This window comes from Strix aluco, chromosome 18 (genome assembly GCF_031877795.1).
Source record: "Strix aluco isolate bStrAlu1 chromosome 18, bStrAlu1.hap1, whole genome shotgun sequence".
NCBI lineage: Eukaryota > Metazoa > Chordata > Aves > Strigiformes > Strigidae > Strix > Strix aluco.
This window is the reverse complement of record NC_133948.1, coordinates 1,115,314-1,143,175: the sequence shown is the minus strand read 5'-3', so window position 1 is coordinate 1,143,175 and position 27,862 is coordinate 1,115,314. Positions and strand designations below refer to the sequence as shown.

General features: G+C 53.4%; 3 protein-coding genes across 3 annotated transcripts; 1 reads left to right on the top strand and 2 right to left on the bottom strand.

The window, feature by feature from the left end:
- Positions 1–452: 452 nt before the first annotated feature.
- HPS4 (HPS4 biogenesis of lysosomal organelles complex 3 subunit 2) lies at positions 453–15,592 on the bottom strand. The gene is made up of 13 exons (XM_074844577.1): positions 15,413–15,592; positions 14,298–14,388; positions 13,637–13,780; positions 12,546–12,653; positions 12,041–12,157; positions 11,818–11,912; positions 10,195–10,267; positions 9,476–9,509; positions 8,749–8,845; positions 7,380–8,268; positions 4,231–4,363; positions 3,277–3,385; positions 453–1,747 (listed from the first exon to the last, which is right to left on the bottom strand). Exons 1-13 carry the CDS (start codon positions 15,451–15,453, stop codon positions 1,576–1,578), a joined length of 2,103 nt encoding a protein of 700 aa, XP_074700678.1. The 5' UTR covers positions 15,454–15,592; the 3' UTR covers positions 453–1,575.
- A 14-nt stretch (positions 15,593–15,606) lies between these two features.
- Positions 15,607–17,991, top strand: SRRD (SRR1 domain containing). Its single transcript, XM_074844578.1, has 7 exons — positions 15,607–15,756; positions 15,823–15,863; positions 15,943–16,079; positions 16,213–16,311; positions 16,453–16,607; positions 16,834–16,879; positions 17,549–17,991. The coding sequence occupies exons 1-7, from the start codon at positions 15,641–15,643 to the stop codon at positions 17,774–17,776; spliced, it is 822 nt and encodes a 273-aa protein (XP_074700679.1). The 5' UTR covers positions 15,607–15,640; the 3' UTR covers positions 17,777–17,991.
- A 739-nt stretch (positions 17,992–18,730) lies between these two features.
- Positions 18,731–27,390, bottom strand: TFIP11 (tuftelin interacting protein 11). Its single transcript, XM_074844576.1, has 12 exons — positions 27,101–27,390; positions 26,561–26,714; positions 25,678–25,834; positions 25,015–25,142; positions 24,376–24,528; positions 23,089–23,598; positions 22,381–22,487; positions 21,969–22,137; positions 21,521–21,764; positions 20,731–20,873; positions 20,304–20,469; positions 18,731–19,176 (listed from the first exon to the last, which is right to left on the bottom strand). The coding sequence occupies exons 1-12, from the start codon at positions 27,295–27,297 to the stop codon at positions 18,821–18,823; spliced, it is 2,484 nt and encodes an 827-aa protein (XP_074700677.1). The 5' UTR covers positions 27,298–27,390; the 3' UTR covers positions 18,731–18,820.
- Positions 27,391–27,862: the final 472 nt, after the last annotated feature.

Genomic DNA, 27,862 nt, shown 5'->3' with positions numbered 1-27,862 from the left:
GCCCAAACACCTCCTCGGCTGCCGGAGCTGGGAGCCAGGCAGCAATCCCTGCCCGCCCCCGCCCCCCTCCCACCCTGAGCAAGCAGCTGGATCTTCCTCCAGAGGCCACCAAACTCCCCAGCCAGGAGCCCTGTGATGGCAGAGCCACCTGGGGAACTGTCCGCTGTAGGGGCGGAATGAGAAGCTGTGACGACGGTGACTTAACCATGTCCAGCTCCCAGGGGTGCCCTGCTAACACCGACACAAGCCTGCTCGCCATCTCACACTACAGCCAGCAACGCACCGACCTGCAGCAACCTTCTAGCTGCTCTGCAGGAGTGACCAAAGCCCCAGGCCCCACCTGTTCAACCCCAGCAGTGCAGGAACTCGCCCTCGGCACGGAGCCACCGAGGGCTCTCATGTCACCCAACCCCAAACTCACGCCGGGAATCACAAACACGACGACCAAGCAGTGAGTAGGACTCTGGCTGCTGACACAGAGCACGGATGAGTCTTGGAGACTCTCTTTTATTTTCACAGTTGTGGCGACGTGTGTGCGTAACAGCAGCAGGCTCTGACCCACACAGCCCAGGCAGACACAGGTAGCCACTGCTCAGGTTTAGGTAGCCATCACCACCGACCCCCCCGCCAGGCGCTGGGAGGGGACAGAATCACAGATCACAGACCCACCGTCTGAGCAGAAAGGCAACAGCTGCCGAGGAGCTACAAAACCTCTTTGGTCCCATTAGCTTCAGGGGCTGCCCCTCGGCTTTGCTGTCAATGGAGTATAGACAAATTGAGCAGCAAGAGCGAGGAGGTGAAACAGGAGGAGGAGGAAGAGGGGAGGAAGCAGGCAGGAGGTGTAGTACCTCCCTACCACCACGGCCCTGAGCAGGCTGGCAGGTTACGGCTGCGCTGGTGGGCAGGGGGGAGGCAGCGCTGGGCCGCAGTTGCTGAGCAGGCGTGGAGGGATGAGGATCTCTCAGCTACAGGCTAAAAACCCCCTGACAGCGCCTGTAGGAGGATTCTGAGCTTTGCAGCGCTTGTTCTGTTCCAGTTTGAGAACATGCAGGCTCTGCTAATCAAGGTAAGGCGTTACGTCAGGGCAGGGGAGTGCTTCTATAGATTAAGGGATATAAATAAAGCCCAAGTCTGAGCAGGGCGAATGTAGGCAGCGAGCAGCCTGACTGACACCTCAAAGACAGTACTGCCCAGTGTCTGTGCAGCTCAGAGCAAGGAGAGGTTTTACTTCAGGTCAAGGCACTCCAGGATTCTCTGCCTGTGGGGGCAGAGCACCACAAACAGTCCTAGAGTCAACGTAAACCCAGCGCCCCACCACAGCTACTGTCTGTCTTCAGTCTTTGGTAAGTGCTGTCGTCAGCAATACCCTGCACAGGCGTCCCGGGACGTGACGACGAGCACAAGATGTGCTGCAGGTACAGGACAGAAAGTGCCTCTTCCTCAGGGCACGGAGGGAGACCCCGCTGACACGGCGCAGAGCCTTGTGCCTCCCACGGGACAAACAGCTTTGGGATTTTACTCACTGGAGCTGGACTAACTCGGCACGGGCCAAGACATGTTGCCTCAGCGCCTCAGTCAGAGCAGGTTCACTCCGTGCTTCAGCAGCTTTTGCTTGGCCTTGCTCGGCAAGCTGAACGCGCTGTCGTGAGGGTTGGGGACGCCCGAGTTGCGGAGAGGAGCACCCAGCTGCTGGAAGTAGGTTTCCTGGACGGGGTTCCTGCAGGCGTACACGGCCGTGGAGGCGTTCCTGGAGGGCAGACGAGAGGGCAGCGGTCAGGATTTACAGCTTTGTGCAAGATGCACCTCGACTCACCGGGCTGGGCACGGGGACGCCGGCGGCACTGGGCTCCCGGACATTGAGAGGGACTTGTAGGTCGGTCTCAGCAGAGCGAAGGAAATGGAGCTGAAGCGGGCACCAAAGCCCTGTGATGTGTTGCCAGAAGGCCACAGGGAACCAGACCCTCCTTCCCACAGGTCCTGGCATCCAGAAAGTGTCCTACACCTCATCCTCCGGGACCCACCCAGCAGCATTAGCACCCCTGCACGCAGCCATCCCCCAGCGTTTTCCTGGCTGACAGACCAGCCCCTTACATCAAGAGCTGGTAGTACAACACTCCTCGTGTCCAACAGCCCTTCCTGCCCACAGGAACCCATCTCACTGCTTCTGTCCAGGAGAAATCCCAGCACAGCACCCCAGCAGCAGGAACCACACGAGGCTGTTCAGTCACACACACGATGGAGCTCAGACAACAGCCAGATAACATCAGCTCAAGTCATTGATGAAAACCCAGCACTCGGCGTTTACCTGCAGGAAGGCTGGCAGGGAGCAAAGCAAAGGACTCTGCAGTCCTCCCTGACAGAGGAAAGCAGCAACTGGTATGTTTGCTGACACCCTTCTGTGACAACTCTCCGTAAAAGAAAGCAGTTTTAGTCATCTTGTTACTCAGTCTGATTCACACATGGAGTTGCTTTTTTTGGGGCAACACGGAATCTGCCAGCTTGGCCGGTGAAGGATGTAAGGAGCCAGTCAAACTAACGCTAAACAAGGAGCTCTCCAGCATCGAAGTGTGTGATTCACATTCCCTTGGCAAGCTGTGTCAGAGAAGTGAAACAGCGTAATTCCCAGAAGCATCTTTATTTCATCACGTTTTGGACAAACAAACAGGGGCAGGCAAGCAGCATCTGCACGCTCACACACAACCAAGCTCCCCGCGACCAGCCCGGAGCGCAGGATCGGCTCAGGCTGTGCGGGAGGGCGCTGGCTGAGATAAGACCATCGCGCCTGGCGCGTTACAATTGAGTTTGCCACGCACATTACAGCCTGTTTCCAACCCGGCAAGCCGTGCAAGAAAACAAAATCTAGGTTGCCAATTCTGGGTGCCTTTGGCTCCCAGCCGAGACACCAATTTATTAGGAACAGCTATATTTAAAACTGTGTCTTCGAACCTTATGGTGCCAGGAACTGGCAATATTCTAGCATTGTATCTTAATCCAAACCCGTGGCACAACTCAGCTGTGCCTTCAGTTCACTCTGTGGTGCCAGCCCAGCCCAGAACACGCTGCCCCTCACCAGCGGATCACCGTGCAGGCAGAACGCTGAGCAGCCCACATGTAGAGAGCAAACTTGAGGGAATACAGCAACACGACTGACCCCTCGCAAGAGACACCGGCGCGGTTACAACACGTGCCTGGCCTCTGCAAAGGGGTTCTGCCCATTCCATGTGCCACACAGCCCTCCCGTGCCCGGGAGAGGAGGCACTTACGAGCACACCTTACCTGATTATCACCTCCGAAGCAGTCGGCAGCTGGCTGAAGTCCGAGTGGATCAGCGTAGCCGCCCTCAGGAAGTGCCGGTCCAGAGGGCCGGGTGTACGGGGCAGGTTAGCTGCAAAACAGGAGCGAGGGGTGTGTGTTAAAAGCCCGCTCTGTAGAGGAGCGTGCTGCCATGTCCCGGGCAGGAGAAGGCTGTGGACCTCTCCCACAGACCCTGAGCACCCACCAAACAGAGACCAGGTGACACCCTAAGCCCCAGCGCGACCTCGGTGAGATCAGTCAGCGGCTCAGCCCAGGACACCCTCCCACCCCACACACCCGAGGGGTGACAAGGCGGCCTGAGGCCAGGTTACCAGTGTTTGTCCCTTTCCCTAAACACTTCTGAGCTGGAGAGAGGTGGGACGCTGCCTGTGAGGCTGCCAGAAGAGAAACATTTGGATGAACTGGAGCAAAACGTGCTCAGGGCTCTCTGCGTGGCAGCAGTCCGCCCACCAATCCAGGGCAGCAGTCTCCCAACTGCTGGTTACTACTACCTGTGCCAGCTCCTGCTTCTCATCACCAAAAAAGACTGACAAACACTCTGTAGTATGGTGGGACAAAAGGCATCACAGCAGGGCTGAGGGAAGCTGGGGGGAGGAGGGTGGGTATGAAGAGGATATTGAGTCCTGTCCTCACTCAGCCCTTCACAGAACGCCCCCCCCCAAGCAACATCACTCTGCTCCAGCTGCCCGCGGCCTCCAGCTCGCATCCAAAGCGATCAACAAGCCTTCGGCAGACTAAAAACTCACAAAAGACAAAGCTTCCTCAACAGGGCCTTACATCCAGGCTACGTGGCAGGAGTTAGAGCAAGCAGTGTTTCTAAGAAGCTGTCTGAAGCACGAGAAAAAGTTCCCAACCCTGTTCTCCTCCTCAGTCCCTCCTCCGAAGTGGCTGCTGTTCCACGAGACGAAGGCTTACCCGTGAGCACGTTCTGAATGCAGTCGTAGTGGGTGAAGCTGTAGGTTGTCTTGGCTGAGGATGAGGAGTCTCTGGGCAGAGTCTCCCGCAGATGAACCTCGAGGCCATTTAGAGAAGCCAGACTGCTGTGGTACTGCGGACAGGGGCGGGGGGAAAAACAAGTGTTAGAGCAGCAGCCCTGCTTCACCCAGTTCCAAGGAGGTCCCGAGGGAGCGCAGGTGACCAATGTCGATGACAGAGGGACTGGACCCTTCCACACTCCCACTGGGAGTGGCTGGGAAATGGGCGCAGAGGAAAGCAGAGGAGTCTCCCCGCTCACAAGTCAGCGAGGTGGGGACTCAGAAAAGGGCATTCCAACCTGAAAATTAGCCATTAAACCACCTGATGCTATTAATTACAGGAAAATGCACGACTCCATTAATTTACCATCAAACATTACTCTCCAGGGCTCATTTTCACATCCTGGCCATGACTTGCAGCTGCAGCAAGGACTATGCCTTTGCTTACCAGCCCTTACTACACGACAGACACGGCAACCCAGGACGCAGCTTTACACGCTTGGGCTGGATTTAACTGCCTGCAGCGCTTCCCGCAGCACCCTCTCAGCACACGAGTAAACCTTCTAATGGGCACCCAGCCTCCGTGTGGAGCTTCTGGCCAGCTGCAGACTGCAGGCACTGGGCTGTCACCAGAAGGGAAAAAAATAAAAAAATAAAAAAAGGAAAAGCCGAGGAAACAGCCTCACCTGTGGGGTAATGACAGAGCAGTGGATTCACACAACATACTAACATGAAAGCCAAGTTGCTTTCCCAACTGCCCTGGCAGTGCTGAGGCTCCCAGCAGCAGGCAGGGTGCAGGCAGGGTGCAGGCAAGGCTCAGGCGCCCTCCAGCACCGCTGGGAAGATTATCTCCATAATCCTCCTGACCATGAGCTTTCCTCCGCCATGGAGAGGATCAAGCCTCCGTTCAGCAGAACGGCAGTGCCTGGCCTACCCTTGACCCCCCTCCCCAGTCAGGGAATAGATTTTCTTTTCTGTGCAGTGAAACGGAGGGATGAGACCTAAAGGCAGGGGGGAAGCGAGCCTGAAAGCCTCCAAAGCCTCCTGCTCCGCAGGGAAAGTCTGTATTGGAAACCGCCCTCGCAGAGGGATGAGTGGTGCTGCCTGCTGTTCTCAGCTGCACAAGCAGCATATTTTACCCTTCTTTGGTGTCATTCAGGGGCCTCAAAGCATTCGACAAACATTAATTATAACTAAGCTTTGACATCCCTGAGAGCTGAGGGTCATTTTTAATCTACAGATAAACAAAGGAACAGAGAAGCTGAGGTTACGCCTCAAATCCACCATGACACCAGCAGCAGAGCCTGGCTCTGCCTCCTCGAACAACGCGCTTGCTCCTGGGACGGGGGGACACGCGGTGCCTCTCTCTGAAGAGGTGACACACCCCTGTGCCTGGAGGAAGAACCTGGCCACAGTCAGAATCCAAGCTGTGTGAAAGCACCGTTTTGCTGAGATCCAAAGCAAGAGCAGAGGAGATAGAAGCAGCGTGTTTGGGAAAAGAAGAACCTGGATGGAACAGGGTTTTGTCAACCCTGGGGCAACACAAAGGCAAATCGACTGAGCTGCGAAGCACCAGCGTCAGGCACTTGATCTTGAGACTTAATGAACTGAATGACAAACTGAGCTAGGCTGGGCCCACTGCTGGCCCTGCCCAGGCATCTGACGGGAGGAGGCCATGCAGCGTGTCCCAGCAGAGCTAACCCCCGCCCAGCAAGGCCCTTCCCATGCCAGCTACATCCTTGGGACGCTGCTTCTCACGGCTGCTCAGGCGTGGAGCAGAGCGGAGGCTGGTTCCAGTGGCAGGTGCCACACGGGCTGCCGGGAACCACACTGCCTCTGAGCACGGCAGAGCCGCGCTGCCGGCCGGCCCAGAGCACGATTAGGGGAAACCCAGAGAAGCTGAGGGTGCCTGTGCAACGAGGATGACCTTCAGCTCCTACCTGCCTGTGTCCCCCTCTCTGCCCACAACCAGAGAAGAGATGTTGAGCGGAGCCGTTGCGCAGCTGCCTGTTTGAAACAAGCAGAGAGGGGACAGAGCGTTGTGCCCTGGCTGGTGTGAAAAGCCAAGGCTGCACCTCCCAGCCTCAGCTGATTTTGCAGCAATTCTGCACTGATTTTGTGCCCTAGCCCTCACCTGCTGTGTGGAGGTGGCATCTCCCTGCTTACGTTGGGGCCACGGCCTCCGAGTCCCAGAGCTCGGCAGTAAAAGGAGTAACCTTGAGGCTGTGCTGATGCTGGGAGCCAGCGTTAGGCTGAGCTTCCCTCCACCTTCCAGTCTGACGGTTAAAGAAATTAGGTTGTTCCTATGGCAACTGGCATATCAAACAGGCCTCTGCAGCTTTGACTCAGCTCCCTGGGAGGGAAGCAGAGGCCAGGCAGCAGCTCCGGCTCCGCAGACGAACGCTCCACCGGGGGCTGGCACGTCCTGCCCCCGCAGCCCCGCGAGCAGCCCCGCGCCGCCAGCAGAGCAGTCTGCGCGCTGAACTAAACCCTGAAGCGGAGTAATTTGGGGGTGCTCCAGCGCAGCACCTCTTTGCAGTGCCCAAATGGCCCTCTGCACCCCCGAGAGCAGCACCAGGGCGAGCGGGCTGAGGACACGCACAGCCCCACTTCCACCGAGAAAGGAAACACCGCGGGGATTCACCGCCAGACACGTCTCTCTGGTGCTTCCAGAGCGAGAAGCTGCGACAGAGAACAAACCCTGCTTTCCAAAAAGCACTCCAAAACCGATGGGGTTTCCCAGCAAATCCCCAATCCAGCAGAGGCCTTTGGCAGCCCGCGGGGCTGTCTGACGGTCACACCTACGCATTCTGCTCCAGCGCTGGCGCCGACAGACAACAACAGGCAACAGGAGTTGCCTGTGAGACAACGCTCTCACCTCTCAGGCTCGCTGCCTGACGTGCGTGAACAACCTCCCACGTAGCACCGGTTGCGGTGAGGAGCCCCAAGGCAAACGGCTTTGCCTCACACGACGCTGAGCAGGTGAGGGGGGAGATGGCAGCAGCGATCCAACAGCCATGACCCCCGAACCCACCAGCAGACGAGCAGCAGCGAGTGTGTCTGCAGGGCTGGAAGAGCTTCTCCACTTACCACATCCTCAGCGCAGCTCCGCTCCTCTCGGAGGTGACAGTCAGCCAGCAGGCAGAGCACCAGGCCCTTCACGCAGTGAACGTACAAGCTCATCATCACTGGTTTGCACCGTTGCCCTGGCTCCGCACCAGTTCCAGCTCCTGGGCTGTCCCCACTCCCGGGACACCCCATGCGCTCTGCTGGGTCACCAGGGGGGCTCCCCCCAACCGCCACCGCTGCCGGCTGCCTCCCGCTTCGGCACTTGGACCCCAGGGCAGGGCCTGGGCAGTCCAAACCCTCCATGCTGCCACCAGCTGCGCTGCTGCTTTCTCCAGAGACGTGGTTTTGGCTCAGGGTCCCTCGCTCATCGTGTTCACTCACCTTCCTTCTGCTCAGCTCCTGGGCAGGAGAGCAAAGAGCTGGACTGCCACCGGCTGTGTAACTTCGGAAACTGCGTGGCTCAAGATCAGAGTCCACCAGGGATTTCCCCGTGCCCTGACTCTCCTGCTCCGGGGCACAAGGGTTTGGAAAGGAAAAGCCTTCCCGATATGGACCTGGAGTTTGAGCACATTCAGCAGTCTGGAGCGTGGAAGGGCTTGGCAGCTGCTCTGTGCCTCTCTCTGACAGGGAGGATGCTTTTCCACCGAGCTCTGAGCTTTCGCTGTCTGGCCTGCCCAGTTCTGCAGTTGGAGAATTCTTTGTACTGGTTTCCATTTGGGGGAAGCCCTTCAAAGGGCTCGTGTTGGCAAGGCTGCCTGATGGCACGGCATCTTCTGGGGCAGCTGCGCTCGGGGTTCGCTCAGGGGACTCCTGCACAGAGAGATTATTCAGGTCTCCTGTTGATTCTGAAACCACCTGGGAGCAGAGAGTGTTCTTCTCTCCTCTAGGGCTTGCTGGGGACACGGATGACCTAGCAGGAGATGACAAGTTGATTAAACTACTGAGTGGGATCTGTTTGGAGTTATTACATATCTAATAACACTATCGCCTCCTGGCAGCATTCAATAGCTGATCTATTCTCTGCTACAAAGAGCCCCCACCATGGAAAAGCATGGGCTAAGGTGTAACGGAGGTGAAAAGCAGGAGGCTCTTACACAGCAGACTCCTGGGAACGTCACCGTGTCACTCCCCAAGCACCAAGGCAGCGCTGCGAGCCGAGAAACAACGGAATGTCACAGCTGGTCTGGGGAAGCAGCTCTGCTTCAGGCTGTGTCACAAGAGGCGGGGACACCACAACTTCTGTCCAGCCTGAAGGACCTCAGGCAGCGTTAACAGCCAGACGACAGCGTCTGGGTCAGTAGCAGAGCAAACAGGAACGACGGCCAGCGAGGACGCGGCGCCACGTTAGCTCCCTGCTTCCAAAAGCCTCTCTGAGCACCAGATTTCCTACCTCGTCATCCACTCCACTGGGAAGTCTCGGAGCACTGAGACTTCATCCTCTGTTAGGAACACGGGGATGATACGGACACCCTGCGGCAACGGAGAATCTGCAAGAGCAACGGAGGTTTGAGGATTAAATTAACGTGCCCCAGCACAAAGACCAGAAGCCAAACTCCCCCAGCCCAAAGGCTGCAGGAGGAGGAGAAGGCATGCTATCACCCTGGTCACCACAAACAGACCCCATCTGACTAGGCAGCATTTTCCCATCCTCCTCGTAGCCTTAATGCCTGACACAGTTAAATTTTCCCTCTTTTTCTTTTTTTCCTAACCATCCTGGCAGAATATCTATAAAATGATGCTCAGAAACGATGACTGAAGGTTTGGACTGAAAGCACCAGCCATCTGTTTTCAGGGCTCTGTCAGTGGCCAAGCAGGCACACGGGTGATGGGAATTAAAGCAGGCATGTTGGGAATCGGCAGAACTGACAATTAAACCCAAAAGAGCAAACTCGTTGGCTTAGCCAAAGGGACTCGTTCTGATCGCACAACACGCGCTGGCACGGGCTGACTAGCGGCACCAACACCCTCCGGGACACACTCCTGCACCCAGCAAGAGCTTGGATGTCAGTCCCAGAGAATCAGCTCCTGCTCTCCCTGGGGAGAACACAAGCCCAGAAGGTTGCCCATATGCTGCTGCTGTGCGCTTGGCAACCAGCACGCTGCAGCTGGATGCTCACCAGGCTCCTGCCGCTCCTCACCTCCAGGCTCACTCTGAAAGAAAAGCCAAGAATCAGCTCTGTGCCGTGACTCAAACTCCACACCAGTGCCACCAGCATGTCTCTTCCAGCCTCCTCGGCCCCCCTGTGACTACGGCAACTCCAGAGCATCCCTTTCAGCAAATGCTGTGCCCAGTTTACCGTGCTGGGCCGTGGTTTGTCCCTTTGGCAGCCCACAAGGGGACTTCCCGAGAACCAAAATACACCCGAACACAAGGACAAACCCCACAACTTGCCACAACTGCCTGCGCAGGGCACAAAAACCTCATTCACTCAACCAGAGGCCTTCTTCGTATCTGGATCTCGAGGGCTTTTGTGTAGAAGACTGTGAGCACGTCAGTAATTACTTCTGACAGGTTTTAATGGCAACGGAAATTGATCTATTTGTCACTTTCAGACATTTATTTTGTATATTTAGCATTAAATACCCAAACTTGGGTAAAAAGCTGATCAAAACATCAGGTAGATTAGAACTCATGAATTCAGTAACTTAAAGACTGAAAAAAAAGCAAATTCCTAGTGCAGGAGTCTTGCACCCTTACTCAACTACAAGTAATAAAAACTTTTAGCATCAGTATTTTCCTTCCCAGCACACATAAGATCTATGTGAGGAGAGTGAGAGCTCCCACGCCGCGTCCTCACGGGGTATCTGCATGCAGGGAAGGTGTTTAACAACATACCTGGCCTGGAGACTCACTGCCTTGGAGGAGAACTTTGGCGGTGAGAGGGGGAGGCAGCTGGGTGCTCACGATCCTGCGAGGACAGAAGAAAGTCACCCACGAGCAGCCTGGCATCTCCCGAAGCGCACGGACAGGCAGAGCCAGCAGCAGCACTCATGCCAGGCTGGTACTTGTACCCTGAGATAATCTGAAGGTTCTGAGGGGCCCTGCTCCACAGCCGGGCCATCTCAGGAGGGCCTCGAAGGTTCCACAGCACCCACATCTCCCAGTCCTGCTGCAAGGGTTGAAGGGCCAGCTCCAGACATGGGCTGGAGCTAACACCCCCCTCCAGCAGGAACAAAAGCTGAGTGACCATCAGGACTCTCATTTTCTTCTTTTCTTTGGGTCAGTCCCAATCTGGTTTTGCTGAATCAAGACAGACCAATCCATAGAGGCTTCCTGCCACCCCATGATTTGCTGTGGGCAGTGGAGAAGATTGGGAAAGACGAGCACACAAAGTACTGCAGCCCTTGGACGGGGCTGCCACAGGTATTCTCCAACCTTCCATCTATGTCTGGTTGAGATCCACCTTCTGGAGAACCTCCAGAAGACTCTAAAGATGGGGAAGTTTAACTCAAGTACAAAGCCCTTTGCAGCGCTGTAGTAAGATTCAGAGGACTCTGATGATGTTTGGTGGAAAAAAAAAAAAATCTCTACCAGACCAGTGATACAATGAAACACACACACACACACACACACGCTGGCGTCGGGCAGAGGCAGGACAAGACTCTACTCTCGAGCCAGACGTCCACTTCACTGCAACACACTGCCAGCTTTACGGTGCTGCAGGGACTCGTGCTCAGTGTCCTGCTTGCAAATATGAGATCAACTGCCTCCAAAATGCCTGGTCTGGCTTTGTCAGACCTGCACACGTTGTGGCATCATTCCAATGTGCTTGTAAAAGGTGTTACAGGAACAGTTTATGCCGAAAGAAACGGTGCTTGAATGCTATTGCCAAGAAATTCTCAGAATCCCCCACCTCCTGTGGTTCAAGGCCACCTTTGAGGCTTTCCTTGATGTCATGCAGTGCCACATCTGCAGCACCGTCAGCTGAGATTAACCTTTGGTTGGAAGAAACCAGTGTTTCTCATGGGAAATTCTGGCTCATTCTTCTGTGCTCTTCCTACCAGTACAGACAGTGGTCCTGGCCAACAACTCAGTCAAAAAGACAGACAGACACACACGTGCACTCTGTTTGCAAGGCTGCCAAGAGAACACTGATGGGAAAGAATAATATTCACACATCTTTCTTTTTGTTGGTGACTTCCACCTAAAAAGTCTAAGAAGTTCAGTCTTCAGGTCCTGCTAAGTATCAAAGACAGCTGATTACTAGCAAAACCCAACCTTGAATTTCTTCATGCTTCCATTCCTCCTACTGATAAACACAAATAACCATTTCTCCTCTCTGAAATACGTGAGCAGACAGGGATTCCCTTGCCTGAAGGACTCATGTTCCTGCCAGTAACAAGCAGCAGCCCTGGTTGCATAGCCAGCGCCCTTGCTCTGCTCCCAGGATCGCAGCCCTGGGATTGAAGGCGGATTTAGGGTGCAGGTTCACCTTTTAGGTGATTCCTGGTTACTTACAAGCCTTTGTAGAGAATGCAGCCTGCCAAGACGTGGGGAGACCGCTGGCAAGTTTGCAAGATGAGAGCTGCTTTCAGCAAAAGCAGGGGGTCCACCTAGACAGGGGGAACCACAAGAGGTTAGGCCAGAGAATCCTGGGAAATGCTCAAAGCAGCAAATAAACACAAAACCACCAGCACTAAGGCAGCTCTAGGGCCAGACACTGCAGAGGTCAGGCTTTTACCTTGGTTTTGTCCAGATTCCAGAGAGAATTGAAAATCCTGTGGAGGTCACTGGTGTTTTTTTGGATATGTTCAATGTATCTGTCCCACTGCCCGCTCAGCTCCTCCTGAGAAAACGCCTGCGGACAACAAAAACCCACAGGGCTGTCACTGCACAGGCCTTAAGGCATCCGGGCTGTCAGATGCGCTCGGTCTGGGATGGTACCTCTAAGTGACGAGTCTTGTGAGGGATAAGGAGGAAAATGACATTGAGAGGAAACTGCTTTAGCCTGAACATCTAGGAAACGCTCAGAAGAGACCCTCACTACCTCGGCACAACGGGAGGACGGGCCTGTACACTTTTCCAGGTCACAGCTCTTGGATACGTGGGCTTGCTCTGACCCTTGTTAGCGGGAAGGTGATGTAAAGGAACGTGCCAGCGTGGATGGGCCTGGGCAGAGCTCGGCCAAGGTGGGAAGCGTTTAAAATCTCTTCCTAGAGACCTCTCGGCTGCTGATCTTTCATTACCATGTACGCACGGTGCACAGGTCCATTGTAGAAGGTGAAGAGGCTGATCAGCTGCTCCAGAAACCGCCTACAGCTGACATCAGGGAGCTCAACAGCACAGCCCAGAACCTTTAATACAGAAAGCCATAAATGAAGAATGTTTACTGACAAAACCCAGGCACAGCAGGTGAGAACAACTCTTATCACTTTCAAATGAGTATCAAAGGCGTACAAGCAGCTCTGCAGCAGGCAAACATCCCCCAGATTCACAAGTCACATGAAAAGGAAATTCAAAACTACCCACAGAAGAGCCCTGGCACAGACAGGATAAATAAATGATATCAGAAATCCAGTGTTTTAGACACACTCCCTTCCCACGTTAGATGACCTAGCTCGGTGCTCTAATAGCTAAGAATGTTTTACTGAAACTACTTAAAAATATTCAAATTCACTTGTTATTTACAGCAATGAAGATGCCTCATTGAATTTCTGAGTTGCTGAGAGAAACAGAAGCATCAGGCCTTGTGCCTCAGGGAGCTCCTGAACAGCGCAGCCAATTAAACAGGTCTGACTGGTCTCAGCCCACTTCCAGGGGATGGTTTGGAGCATTTTTGTCAGGACTCTGCTCTTGTGTACTAAATGTCTGTTGCCACTGACAAAGCTCTGCAGCAGGAGGTTAGAAGGAAAGAGCAATCAGACGATCAAACAGGCAGACTGAGTCCTTATTATAACCTGCAGCAGACAGAACCCTGCTTCCAGTCCCTGCCAGTAACCCACGGACACACGTAACGCTGCAGAGCTCAGTGCTTCGCAGCCACTGCCGGGCACATCTTAAGAAAACATGTTGGGTGTGGAGGCACAAATGAGATATGTGAAGTTTTTTACACAACAGCCAAAGTGACTGCCACGACACGTAGGCTGTGGTAAACAAAACTTCAGTTACCTTGCAATGAAAAGCTGTGCATTGCAAGTTCCCACCCCAGCTCTCCCCAGGTCTATCTGTGTGCAGCCCGTACCCTGGAAAAAAAAAAAAAAAAGCCCTCTTTGATACAGTAGTTGAGACTCCCTCACTGTTTTCACTCTGCAACTGCCTCCAGATCTCCTGAACTCACCCACAGATATTCTCCATCTACTACAACTGCAAACTTGAGCTTCCTCAGGCGAATGAGGCTTGGAGGAGCTCCAGAAATCTCAGTCATGCAGTGCACCACTCCGGCAATCTGTCCGCACAGCAGTTCCTGCTGGTCGGGGAGAGTCTGTCGAGGAAAGCAGGAAGAAAGAATGTTATTATTTTTTTTTCCTTTTAAAAGGACTTGAAAAAAGTACTGTACTCAGGCATAAATAAAAATTAATTATAAGTTCAATTCAACTATAAATCAAATACAGTAGCAGAGGCAAATTTCTGGGGGAAAAAATAATTGGACTGCTTTTTTCCAGGCAGCACAAGGGCCTAGAGCTTCTTTAGGGGCACATTTGTCCCTTGTGTGTATTTATTCACATCACCCGCTGGACGACTCCACGGAGCAGCACCCCCAGAGAGGGAGCAGAGCACAACCCCACCATGCCCAGCTGCAGAAGCCCGAGCCTGGTGGAGCAGCACTCCGCTCTGCCTGGTTCTAGGTGCAAGAGTTTTCTTAAAACTTTTGTGAGTACTAAGTAAGAATTAATCCAAAGCTCCACCTGGAAGCCCGACCATTCCTGAACCAGAATTATCAGCACTGACTCACAACACAGGTATTCCCTTACAGGCACCAAAATAAAAGCAGACATTACCTGAGAAGGATAAAAATAACAAATCCCGGCACTCGTAGGATCTCCTTCTTCCTTAACCTTTGAACCATCATACAGGAAAAAGTAATTCCACCTAAAAAAGCAAAGCATTAGCAGAAAAGATCATATAGCTGAAAACTGTTACGCTTCTCCCTCTCCTTTCTATTATTTCAGGTAGAGCAATAAAAGTGTTATTACAAATGAAGACAGTTCTTACATGATCACACCGAGTTTAGACACGAAAGTAGTGCTAAAAGGGTCCCATGCTATTAAGTCTGACCACTTTTGTGGGTTTAAGACAGATTCTGTAACCCTGCAGCTAAGTCACGAGGAAGGAGATAATGGACTTGTGAGATATCCTCCTATCCCGAGCACACGGAATAATTATCATGAAGATTAACCACGTGCAGTCCAAACAGCTCCCACAACCTGTTGCTTTTAATTCAGTTGCTGCCTGCACGTGACAGACCTCAGAGTGCGAGACGGAGGCTCCGTCTGAAGATGGCCTGCATCATAATGTTATTCAGTTCATAATTTCAAGGACGTTTGTATTTAATAACACTTTTTGTCTGCTCCCAGTAGTAAGTAGCTAGTTACAGCTCGTTACAAGCTTTGCACACAAGAGCTTTTCAGCAGAAACAGATGAAGACTGGAACAAAAGCAAAGGGCAACTCAAAAGTTGAGACTGAAGAACACAAGTTACTGTCTGGCCAAGAAAAAAAGGCTGAGTTCAGCCTCAGACCATCTCCCCGCCCTCCTGGAGCGACGCGAAGCTGTTGAGACCCTGCGTTGGCTTCCAGGAGCCCCGGGTGCTGCTCCCGGCTTTGCCAGACCCCTGCAGAGCGCTGCCCGCCCCAGCGCTCCCGCTGCCAGCGGGGAAAGTCAACATTCCCCTGCCAAAGGAAAAAATAAAAAAGGACAAACGCGCGTTTACAGGGCACCCGCCACGCGTGACAGCCCGCAGCCCCGCGGGGAAGCGCTGAGGCCTCGGCCGGGCCGGGAGCAGCGCCGGTGTCCCCGCCACACGGCCGAGACGGCGGCGGAGGGTGCGGAGGGTGCGGAGGGAGGGGGGGACCCGGAGAGCCCGGCGGCAGCGGGGGCCGGGGGAAGGGGCTCACCATGGCGCCGAGCCGGGCTCCAGCGCGGCAGGCCGGGCCATCAGTGCCGGGTTCCCGAGGGCCGCGGGGACCGGGAGGAGCCGTCTCTCAGGAGGGACCCGCCGCCACCGGGGGCTGGGCGGGGTAGGGCGGGCCGGGCCTCCCGCCGCCACTTCCGGGAAGCGGCCCCGCCGGCCCCATGACAGCGTCACGTGACCGCCCGCGCTACGGCGGCCGGGAGGGCGGCAAATGGCGGCGGGCGGGTGGCGCGCGGCGCGGCGGCGGAGGCGGCGCGGCCGGGAGGAGGAGGAGGAGGAGGAGGAGGAGGAGGAAGGCGCGGTGCTGCGGCGGCTGCGGGAGGCGCGGTGAGTGCCCGTCCCCGTCCCCCGCGCCCGCCGCCGCGCCCCGCTGACGCTGCGCTCTCCCTGCAGGGCCGATCTGCTGAGCTCCGGCTTCTGGGCGGCGAGCGCCGGTGAGCGGCGGGGGGGAAAGAACCGGCCGCCCCCTCCTCCCGCCGCTCCCGGCGCTGACGCCTCTCTCCGTGCCCGCAGGAGTCGTGCGGGCCCCGCTGAGCGGCAGCGCGGAGCCGCCCGCCCGCTGCGTCTGCTACGGGCTGGGGCGGTTCAGCGGCTGCCCCGTCGCCCGGGCCCAGCTCGCCTTCCTGCTGCTGCTGCTGGAGGAGCTGGGGGTGAGCCCGGGGGGAGCCCGGGGCGCCGGGGGGGGATGTCCCCGGCGGGGGATGTCCCCGGCGGGGGATGTCCCCGGGGGGGGCATGTCCCCGGGGGCCCGACGGCCGCTTTCTCCGCCGCTTGTCCCCGCAGGTGCCGCCCGGGCGGTGCTCCCTGTTCGACCCCGCTTTCTCGGCGCGGGAGGCGGCGGCGCTGGGGCACTTGGGGCTGCGGCTGCTCCCGGAGAACGAGGTGAGCGCGGTCCCCGCTCCCCGACCGGCTCGGCCCGGTGGGGCTCCCGGGGCCGGGGCACCCCGCGATCGGGGGCTGTGGAGGGGGTGCGGGGGCACGGTCCGGGCTGGGCTGGAACGGGAACCGTCGTTTTCGGCACAGGAGGGGAAACACGACGTGGAGGGCTCGGCCACGCTGTTCTACATGGTGCACTGCGGGAAGGCCCTGTACAACAACCTGCTGTGGAGGAACTGGTCTGCGGGGGCCCTGGCCAGAATGGTCATCGTCGGCAACAGCTTTAAGGGAATCGAGGAAAGGTGGGGGCAGCCTCAGAGAAGGGGTCTGGTGCCTCCAACAACACATTCCTCAGTTCCTTTATTGCTTCAGCCACTGATTTTCATGTTTTGCTCATTTTCAACTTGCTGTCCGGTTTGCAGTCATCAACCATCTCCTGCCTTTTCCCTCCCACACCCCCAATGAGAAAAGTTGTCTGAATTCCACAGGAGCATCGCATCTAATGCTGGTTACCTTGTGTTATTCTAGATTGTTGTCAAGAATATTGGAGAGAGATTATTCTTATATAGCAAAGGTAGGTGTTGCTAGTTTTTTAACATTATTGTTTGTGTTGAGGAACAAAAGTAATTACAGTTGGAAAGGAGAGGGTGGTTATTTAAGGATGTGGACATGTTGGAGCAGGTCCAGAGGAGGCCACGAAGATGCTCAGGGGGCTGGAGCACCCCCCTGTGAGGACAGGCTGAGAGAGTTGGGGGGGTTCAGCTGGAGAAGAGAAGGCTCAGGGGAGACCTTAGAGAAGGGGGAACGGGTTTAAACTGACAGAGGGGAGATTTAGATGAGATCTAAGGAAGAAATTCTTCCCTGTGAGGGTGGGGAGGCCCTGGCACAGGTTGCCCAGAGAAGCTGTGGCTGCCCCCTCCCTGGAAGGGTTCAAGGCCAGGTTGGCCGGGGCTTTGGGCAACCTGGGCTAGTGGAAGGTGGCCCTGCCTGGGGCAGGGGCGTGGGAACTAGATGGGCTTTAAGGTCCCTCCCAGCCCAAACCATTCTGTGATTTTTAAAACCTTTTTTCCTGGCTGCTACAATATAAAACTGAACCACTTTAGGATCATTCTACATTATCTGCAGAATATGTTGCACACAGGGGTTTGGCTCAATGGCTCACCATCCTCATCTTCACCGAGTCTGAACTTTGCAGAAAAGTTATTCCATATCATGCATAACTTTTTCCCCAAATGCTCTTTAGGTCTTGAAAGGGACTGAGGAAGTAGCGCTCCCCGCTCACCCTCGGTACCTGGACACCTTTAACGACACCTCCGTCCACTGGTTCCCCTTGCAAAAACTGAAGGAACTGTCCCCCGAGGTCTGGGACTTCACGGAGGAGCCGACGTACCAAGACTGCGAGGACTTGGAGATCATCAGGAGGGAGGAGAGAGCTGGCGGGCATGGTCCTGCCGCCGCTGCTGAGTCCTGAGCGCGCCGCCGCGGGGGGCTGGGGGCCGCGGCTCTTCCTCCCACCGCAGCTTCTGTGCAGCCGGCGGAGCTCCGCCAAAAGTGGCAGCACCCGAACACTGAGCGTGCTGGGACGTTTTTGTATCTTCATTATTTAATAAAAGGCAAAGCTGTGCTCTGACTTACACTCACTTAGCTATGGCGAACAAATTTAATTAAAACCTGGCTTTTAAACCATCCGTGCTGCATAAGGATTGCTCTTTTGGTCCCCTCCCCTTTCAGGAACAATTGGTGTACTGTGCACACGTTGAAGCATCAGGAGGGGGGAATCACTTGAGAGGGGTTTGCAGTTGAAGGTAGCAGTGTCTAGTTCCAACTGCTGGCTTAGAAAAGCTTTCTGCCAGGCAGGGCCTTCAGCTGCCCTGTGCTGCTGAGATCAGCTCTTTGTTCTGGGGAGAATCAGGTTATCTTCCAGGGGAAACAAAGCTGCAGTTTCCCTCCCTCACCTCTGTGCCCTGAAGTGCTGCAGTCCCACAGCAAACCTTCTGTGAGTTTGCAGGGAAAAACGCGCCAGCTCCCAGCTCTGCCTGGACAGGGCAGAGAGGGCCCCCGGCGCGGCCCCCAGCACACCCGCAGAGGTGGCACCAGCCCTGGCTGGGCACGGTGGAGACGCACCCGCTGCGCGGGGCCAGCGCCGGGACAGGAACTCGCTGCCAGAGCGGAGCAGGGGGAAGCTGTGACGCCTCTGTCGTGGGACACCTCGGACTGGGCCAGCCCAGCCCTTGCTCACCTGCTGTTGGCACAGAGTTGCGTCCTGCCCTCCCTTCGAAGCTGCTGATCAACCTCTGTCACAGGCGGCCGTTACACGAGCAGCGGAACCGCTTGTTCCTACCTCAGCACCCGCTTCCACCTGTAACTGTGTCCCTTGACGCTGCCTGAACAGCTTTAAGGAAAAAATCCCAGCGTACAGCCGCAGTTTCACTCTATTTACAAATCCGCAACTTCTTTATTCTAAGAGTTACGCTAAAAATACCAGCAAGGTGGTCTCAGAGTTCAAAGCGGGGCCTCACTTAGCCATGTCGATGAGGCTCTGGAGAGAGGTGGGCACCCAAGTCTTTTCTCCTTGCACAAACACGACGCCTCTGTCGATATAAATGACGATCCGCCCGAACGTATACAGCTGCTTCCCCTCATGCCGCTTTCCAATCACAGGCATGAAAACGATGTTGTGCTCCTCCGCTTTTGTCTGAATCAGGTCCTTAAAGTTCATGGGCACGGAGCTGGCGGCCACGCCGATGCCGCGCTGGGCCATGTTCTCAGCCTCGCGGCGCTCCTGCATGGCTTCGTACTGGAAGTCCTTCCTCCGCTCGGTGTGAGTGAGGTAGGCGATGTTCTCCCGAGCGCCGGGCTGCATGTACCCCCCTGGACGGAGAGACAAGACACGGGAAGTGAGAACTGGGTCCCACTCCGCTTCTGGGGGAAGGTCTATGGCTAAAATCCAGCCCCAGGACACAAACAGTAAAGTCAATCGCTAACGCTCTGAATCCTCCTTTCCACGTTCTAATTCATTAAGTTTTATACTGCTCGTACAGCGTAGCCTAACACGGTGAATTTGAGAACTGCAGCAGAAGCAACAGGATTTGACACAATCCCAAATTGTATCTGAGCACGCCCAGGAGGAGAGGAGGATGCTGCACTGCTACAGGGAAAATGCCAACAACAGCAGCAGCAACAATAAAAAAAACGCTCCCCAAAGCCAAAACCCGGCCTGTAAACTCCACGTGGCACTGCTGGGTTACAAACAGGGACTATTGCACAAAGGGTGATGGCCGGCACAGAGCCCTGCCGCAGGAAGCGGCGTTGCCCCGGGAGCACTTCCACTATCAGCCCCCAGTTCACTTTTTGGCTGCGTGACTATCAGGCCCGAAATTTCCCAACAGCTGAACTCCTCTTTGTGCAACGCTCGCCTGTAGTTGTATCATTTTACCGCAGAAATAAACATAACACTTAAAATGGGCCCAAAGGAGTGTTTCTGATGCAAATCCTCCATCGCACTGTACAGCAAGGGGCAAGAGGCAGCAGGAAAGGAGCTCTCAGGCAGGGCAAGCCTCAGGTGCCACTCCCTCCCTAAACTTTTACAGTTTAGCAAATTCCTAACAATCTCTTTTAGGTCACATGTGGAAGGAAAGGGCACTAGCTCTAAAGTTAAGGAGAAGAACCGGTATCTCACTGTAAAGAAAAAAAACCCAACAAACTATAGTTTCAGAAGTCAACATCTTTAAATCATGGTCTCTCACTGACTGATGTAAAATACACTATAATCCAGCAAGGCTGAAAGAGAATCAGTTGCTTAATGGCACAGGCAGCCAGTCACCAAAATGTTTCTGCTTCAGCGAAGCACAGACACTTATTAAGTAGCACCTTGCAGGTGTGATTTATGGTCACAGCAAGGTAAAACACACTTTGAATTTCACTGCTGACGGGAGCTGCTACAATGCCGATTAGCAGGGCCCTGCCTAAACAGACTGGCAAGAACCAAAGCCACCTACCCACACTGGAAGAGACGGCCCGGTTCATGATATCGAGAGCTTCGTTGAATTTGTCTTTGATCGACGGATGTGCCAACACTTGGTCCGAGAACATGGACTTCCAACCCAAGTACCACTTTGTAATTTCTTCGTAATTGGGGCTGTTACTAAGCCAAGAGCACAGCACCTGCAAAACAACACGACAGGTCAAATGCAGCAGGACAGGTAAGAGTTACAGAGGAGAGTCCTTAATATCACTTAGTTTATTACTGAGAGAAGAAAAGTCTGTGACAGCCTTAGGGGAGAGTCTGTTCAGACGCATTCGGAGCTCCAAGTGGAAATGCCCCCTTTGGTAATTCGAACATTTCAGCACTGGGGCAGCAGTTCCTGGGCAGGAGTCACTACACCACCTGACAGTGAAGCCTGCTCAGCCTTGGCAGTTCCTCACCTGCAGCCACTTTGGGAAGAAGTGTTTCTCCAGCAGCCCAACAAGACTGGAGACAGAAATCATCCCCTCCCAGTCAATCACCCAGTAGAAGGCATCCATGTGCTGCTGGTGAGGGTTTATGATGAGTTCGTTCAAACACATCCCTGGGAAAAGGGGGAGAAGAATTAGAAAAGAACTTGACTCAGAGTTTTATCAGCGCCCTGACCTATCTCACTATTAACACAGGGGATCTGAGGAGCCCCTGCACTGCACATTACCCTAAGGGATGTTCGGGATCTTTAAACCAATCAGCTGATCCCTGCCCCCAAAACAGCGTGCTTCCGCTTCCAGCAACTGCGATTTGCTGCCAGAACTAAGAAACTTAAAATGTTCCACTGGTTTTTGGAGTACAGAGCCTTTTAGGCAGTTTGCATGGCTGAATTACAAAATCTCCTGGTGAAGGCATTAGCATAAACCAAAGAATACAGGAGTAAGAGAGACACTTTATATCTTGGTACTATCTGACAGCTGTCAGATATTCCTGTCAGCTGAGGAACAGAGGAATCGGATGATTTGGAAAAATAAGACTGAAATCATTGAGAATAATCAGAGTGCTTCCCCGTATTTCCTAAAATGTCTGCCTCAGAAAAAGGCAAGGTACTAACAGCAGGAAAGAAGATGCAAGCTTAGTCTAAATTTACTAATAACATTCTCTGAAGTAACACTGGCAACCACATCTCTTTTCTAGGTGTAAGGGGGAAGGTGGCGACCAGCAGATTCCAGAAATTCAGCTCTGTTCAGCTTGTCTCACCTAGTTTAGGCACAATGTTTTTGACCATGAAAGCCTCCCACGACCCGGGTGTGAACACATCTTTCCAGGGCTGAAGGATGAGTTTGGCGGAGGAGTCGCTGGGATGCCACTTCTGCAGCGCGTTCGCCAGCTTGTTTCGGATGGGGGAATAGAGCGGCTCCAAGCGCGCCTGCATCAGGGGAAGCCAGGGGTGGATCCACGAGTGGATTGGGACTGTGTCCGTCAAAGGATTCCAGCTTTCCACCTTGAGGTAAACCAGAAAAGATTCAAGTCAGTCCATCCATTCGCAGTAAGTCTTGCCAGATGCAAGGAGAGCCTTAACGCAACCCCCTAACGCCTAAATGCGTCAGCAGAGGCACCATATTGGTGTTTTAAACGTTCTAGTCGACAGAAATTCAAATACTGGCTCAGAGCACGGCTCTGTTCTAGCGCAGCCCTCCCGTCTCACCTCCTTCTGTAGCTTGGGGAAGATGAGCTGATCCAGGATGTTATCCAGTATCCAGACAGGAATGACGTTTACCCAGCTATCCAGGAAATCCACCATCGATCCACAGTTCCTCGGCTGCCACTGCGCCACTATGTTTCTGACATATGGCATCCAGATTTCCCACATCAGCCTGGAAAAAGAAATAAATACATAAATCAAAGTTAAGCTTAAAGCGATAGCCCCGGGCCTAAATACACCGAATGGTAACTATTATTTAAAAGCTGCTTGTTTTTATATAGCTGACAGCTGGATTTTAACAGACACATCAGGAGAATCATCTGGAAATGATGGCACGCCTGTGTCTGTTCTTTTCCATCCCTGAGGAAGCAGCTCTTGAAGGTGCCGTACAAAGTACAACTCATTCGCTCTTTACCTGTGAAAAGCGTCTGTGGACAGGTCCTGCCCGCTGTGCGACAACAGCTGGTCGTTCTCCAGAAGGCTCTTCCACTTGCCTATGATCTCCGTGCCGTACGTACAGTCCTGGAAATGATATGGCATGAGCGGCCTTTAGCCTTTTTCCTCTCAGCCGGTGCCTATGCAGGGCAGACTGACAGCACTGCTCTCACCCACTCAAAGGCAAGCCAGGAGCTTGCAGCCCTGATTAGTCAAGTCTAGAGGAAAATCCCCCTTTATGGATTTAACATACCTCAGGGGGGAAGAGGATAGTCTGAGCTTTTTCAGGGGTACAGAGAGAATTCCGACTCGTACCTATCACAGCTGAAATGGCATTAAGAACTGACAGTGCCTATCCGACTGCCTGAAAGACAGACCTCTCCTGCTTTTGCTAAAAAATAAGAACTAGAGACTTAGCTTTCATCTCCTTTTTCTTCCCAACACCCATGAAAGGGATTTTAACCTTGCAGGCTCCTCAGCTGTTAGCCACTTTGCAGAACAGCAGCCTTCAGTCGTAACAAATGTCTGAGAGTGGATGCAGAGTGGGGTTTGGGTTGGTTTGGGTTTTTTTTCTTTCTCCCCAGACTGATCAGGAATCTGGGACAAGGAGTAGTGGTGGGGGGAGTCAAGACACTAAAGACTAAAGCCACCAAGTAGAAACTGCAGATAGATCCACACAAATACACACCTTGAGGGGATCCCAGTTCTTGAAGTAATCTTTCATGAGAGGATAGACTATTGCTACTGCCAGGTCGACCCGATCAGACATCCTGTACTCTTCATAGTACTTGTCCTGGAGCGTCTCAAAGATCTTTGCGCACTCGTCCAAGGTTAAGGGATTTTCACAGCTGGGCTGCATCCGCCTCTCACACTCTTCCACCATCTCCAGCACCTTGCTGAGATTGCTAATTGCTTTCTCCTCATGCGAGAGAACTTCAGACATCTTCTGTATCTCATGGGTCAGGTTGACAACCATGTCCCTCTCGTACTGCAGCTGCCGGTCGTTCTGGATGATCTCCTGCTCTGTGATGTCAATGAGAAGCTGCAGGTTGTGCTCCAGCTCAGGCAGGGCAAAACCCTGGGGCTTGGAGTCTTTGCCCACGGGCTGCTGAGGGCTGTCATCTGGGATGTTGTGCTTGTGGCTAATCTGACTGTAGCTGTAATAAACCTTCTGTTCCCGGCCTGTCATGTCTATAACCTTCCAACAAACAAGAACAAACATGTCTCAAAAAAAAAATTTATATCTCGTGTTAAAAAAAAAGGAAGGAAATTTCCAAGTGGCAAACCGGAGATTTTGGAGTACCTTAATTACTCCAGGAGGGGGTATTGTGAATGGGGCAACTGGGGACAGCCTCCAAAAAGACCTACTCCAGACACGGAGAGACAGACTGAGCAAGGAACAGTGTGGGATCCGAGCTGCAAGAGACTCCTCTCCTGATCCCAGTTCTACCATTTCGCTGAGTAATTCTACAAGTGGTCACGATGCAGGCAGTGTACTGTTCTTTACTGCATGGAAGCCTTACGTACTTTTATACTTTTTTAAAGACACAGTTCATTTTAGATTAGTAATTTCATTAAGTGCATAAAAGACAAACCCCTTACTGTCCCGCTGAGGTAGAAGAGGGTTCAAACGATGGGTTTAGTTGCACAATCCCAATAAGGACAACTGTGCTTTCAGAAGTAGACGAGCATTATTTATGACAGATGTGAAACAAATAAACTTGATTTGCAATTAAACCCCACCACCACCACCATTTAAGCTAATCTGCATTTTCCTGAGGCCAAAGAAGTTGCTTAAAACCAAATCCAATGTTCTAGGTGACACAAGTCAGTGATGAGTCCAAGGCCTTGATCTTCAGGAGGCTGCAGGCAGCCAGTTCCTGGAACCGGCTTCCATTAAGATTATAGAAAGGCTGAAAAGCACTCGCAAAGCCAAAGCAGACAAACTGTTTCCCAGAGATGCCATCGGCCTTACCTTGACTTGAGACAGCTCCTTCTGAGGGGCTGAAAGCTGCTTGCTGATCCTGCCCTTGGCTTTCAGTTCTTCTACTGTCTTATAGCTGTATTTGGGCTTTTTCTTGCCTCCGTTAGGATCCTTCCGCCACTGACTGAGCTCTTTTTGAAATTCCTGAACAATAAAGAAGAGTTGTGGTTGCTACTCTCTTTCATGCCTCAGATTTGCCTCTGTTTTATAGAGGAAAATAACCGTCAGACCAACGAAGAATGCTGTACAGCAAAATAACTGGGAAAGTGGGAAAGCTCACTGACAAACCAGCTCGGGTGCCGTGGCCCAGTCAGCCACCCTATTCACAACCCCAGCAGCATGCTTCTGGTCTTTGTTTCTTTTTTTAGACAAACAGCAAAGAGTGTTTACCTGGGGGGACTGTTAAAAGGTGGGGTTCTAGCAAGACTACTAGCACAAGTGAGCCAGAAACAGAAAGAGCATTACAGCCACAAGAAAAATGTGTCCAAGTGAAATTCAAGTGCTACGTCTTTAGCTTCTTATCTGAAGTGAGCCCAAACAGTTTTCTCTGACAAAGAGGCCAATATCAGAACTGAAGTTTGTACATACAACACAACAGGGGAACGGACATACCAAGAATCATACAAATACCTCTTCAGCTTCTTCTTCCGAGTCCACAACAGGGAAGTCTTGCAAAGACTGGCTGGTCCTTTCAGAGCCATATGCCCCCACAGCTCCTTTACCTTTTCTCTGTTTGGCCTCAATTGGATTGATAATACCTGAGAGCACAATGGTTGGATCAGAAAGAACAGTTTGTCTCCTGAGAGGGAACAGTGGGCACTTTTCTTACAGTACCCCGTTATCAAATCAGCACAAACACGCAGCCTGGTATTCTGCCTCTACCGTTACAGTATCTTCTACGACTCCACTAATTTCTCGGTGGATATAAAATCACTTAATCCCAGCACACACCAAAAAAACCCAAAACAGAGTATTGTTCACATCTTCATTTCACTGCTTTTTTATTCCATCACATAAAATAACATCTCCTTTTCTGTGAACTGACTACCTTTGGAATTTTATTTCCCTTCTTTCTTCCTCTTTTTCTCTTGCAAAACAGCAAGAGCCTAGAACTGGCCTATTTTAAGCTAAATACAACTGAATCTTATCACGAGAACCCAGATCACTTGCAAGAGATGCACCAACACAAAAATGAAGTTGTGAGGCACCTGGAGATGGCAGTTCTTTAGGGAATCCAATCTCTTCTCCAAACTACTAGTCAACAATAAACAAGCAGACACATGATCACAGTACCTTGGGCATTCTTCCCGAGACCTCTTCCGGGGACGTAACCCATCTTCTTGAGAAGCTTCTGCCCGATTCCCTTAGTGTGTCTCTCCCAGCTGCCAAAATCCACGAAAGATTTTGTCCCCCCTACAAAGCCTTTCTGACTAGGCTTGAAATTACCACCCTGTTAAAACAAATAAACAAACAAAAAACCGCACACAACCTTACGGCATCATAATAACCAAGCTCAGTATAATTTCACTCAAAAGGAAGGTTCTTCCCAGAAGTGATTCAGTTGACACAATGAACTGTGCAGCATGGTGACAAGAGACACTTGTGCACCCACGTAAGCTGCCTGCCATCTGAGGAGCTTCCTCAAATTCCTCAGATGGAAAAGGAAAGTCCCAACAAGCTTCGACTGACAACCTGACAGTTATTAGGCTCCTCAACTGACTTTAGGTGAAGCTGCTTCCTGATTCCTTCTGGGTTTTGTAACTGAAAATAAGAGTTTGATTTTTAATCTACAACATGTCTAGATTTGTCCTACTGTTCTGTGAGATTAACAAAAGAAAAAAAGTCTTTGGAATTTTAGTTACCCAAAAGGAGGAAGTAAACCATGGGAATTCTGTTATTTTAACCTCAACTGATCAAAGGGAGTGTTAAGGAAGATAAAAAGGCCCAAAAGGACTGAATCTCCAAGGACAAACAATGATACATCAGAATAGCTCCAAAAGACAGAGGAAACATCTCCCTTAACTGCACACCATCACATGGGGGTTTCTGGTTTTAATTATTTCTCTTTCTTTAGGGAGACTGTTTCTATTATTGTTCTATTATTGTTTCAGCGCCTCTGGCTGTAGCCTAGGTTTCATAAATTACACAGAATTGAAAAACTTCATGGATAACTCACTGTTTTTAACTTCTTCGGCACAAACTCTTTAGGGACTTCCTCCTGCTTAACAGGCTTTTCATCTTCATCAGAGTCTTCTTCTGACATGTCCTCAGCCGCTGACTTTTTCAGCCCGGCGCTGATGAAGTTCACAGGGGCCGAGTAATCCCGGGAGCTACACACAAATGTGACCTGTGAGCGAATTCTGCTCCAGCTGCCCACTGCACGTTCCTTTGGAAGCCTGGGGACTACTATGCCTTAGACCACCCCCCCCTTAAAATGAAATATTAAAGCCCGATGATCAGTTTAACGCTGTTTTTACCAGAAAATAACCGTTCTTTCCCCCGGGCAGCAGAGGCATGCTCGCACAGGCGAAGCCCCCCAGGGCCGCGCGGCGGGCAGGCCCTGCCCCAGGCTTTTACAACCCTGAAACCGCCCCCGCCACACCGAAGCGGGGCCGCCCCCCGAGCCCTGCAGACCCACCGCGGGCACAACCGGGGCCGCCAGACGGGCGAGAGGGCCCGGCCCGGGGCCCCCTTCCCGCACGCCGCCGGCCCGTACCGCTTGCCGCCGAAGCTGGGCCGTTCCTCGTCCGAGTCGCGCTCGGCCCACACGCCGTAGGTGGCCTCCTCCTTGGTCTGCCGGTGGCGCTGCCGGTGGGGGTTAAACTCGTTCTGCAGGTCCCAGTCCGACACCTCGAAGTTCTCCATCTCCACGCCATCCTCCCCGTCCGTGCCGTACAGGTGCGACATCGACATGGCGCTGCGGGCACCCCCGGCCCGCACACGGACACCCCCCGGGCCGCACACGGACACTCCGGTGCCGCCGACCCGCCCCGACTGCGCCGCCGCCACCCGGAAGTGAACCATCTCCTTCCGGTGACGCGCCGCGCCAGCCCCGCCCACCACCATAGAGTTGGGAGGAGCGGCCACGCCGGGGCCTCACGCGCAGCGCCGCCTCTATGGTTTGGCGGCCTGTACCGCCGCGGGGCGCTGAGGGAGGGCAGAGCCCGCGCTATTAAAACAATATTTTAATGTTGTGCAACAAAGGAAGGAGGCGGGGGGGTGGGCTCATATATTAACTCTGCAATAGCCTCTGTAAGTCACAGTGAAGGGATGGGGGGGGGGGTCACTCGCACACAAAGGCTCTACACGGTCAGGGCGCCTGTTTGTGACCCGCGAGTTGGGGAACAGCGTCACGAGACGTTCAAACGCGAGGGAACGAGTCCTCTGGCTGCGGCCAAACGAGTCCTCCGGCTGCAGCCAAACGAGTCCTCCGGCTGTGGCGAACAATGGCTCTTCCCAGCGCACGCCGACGCCCCTG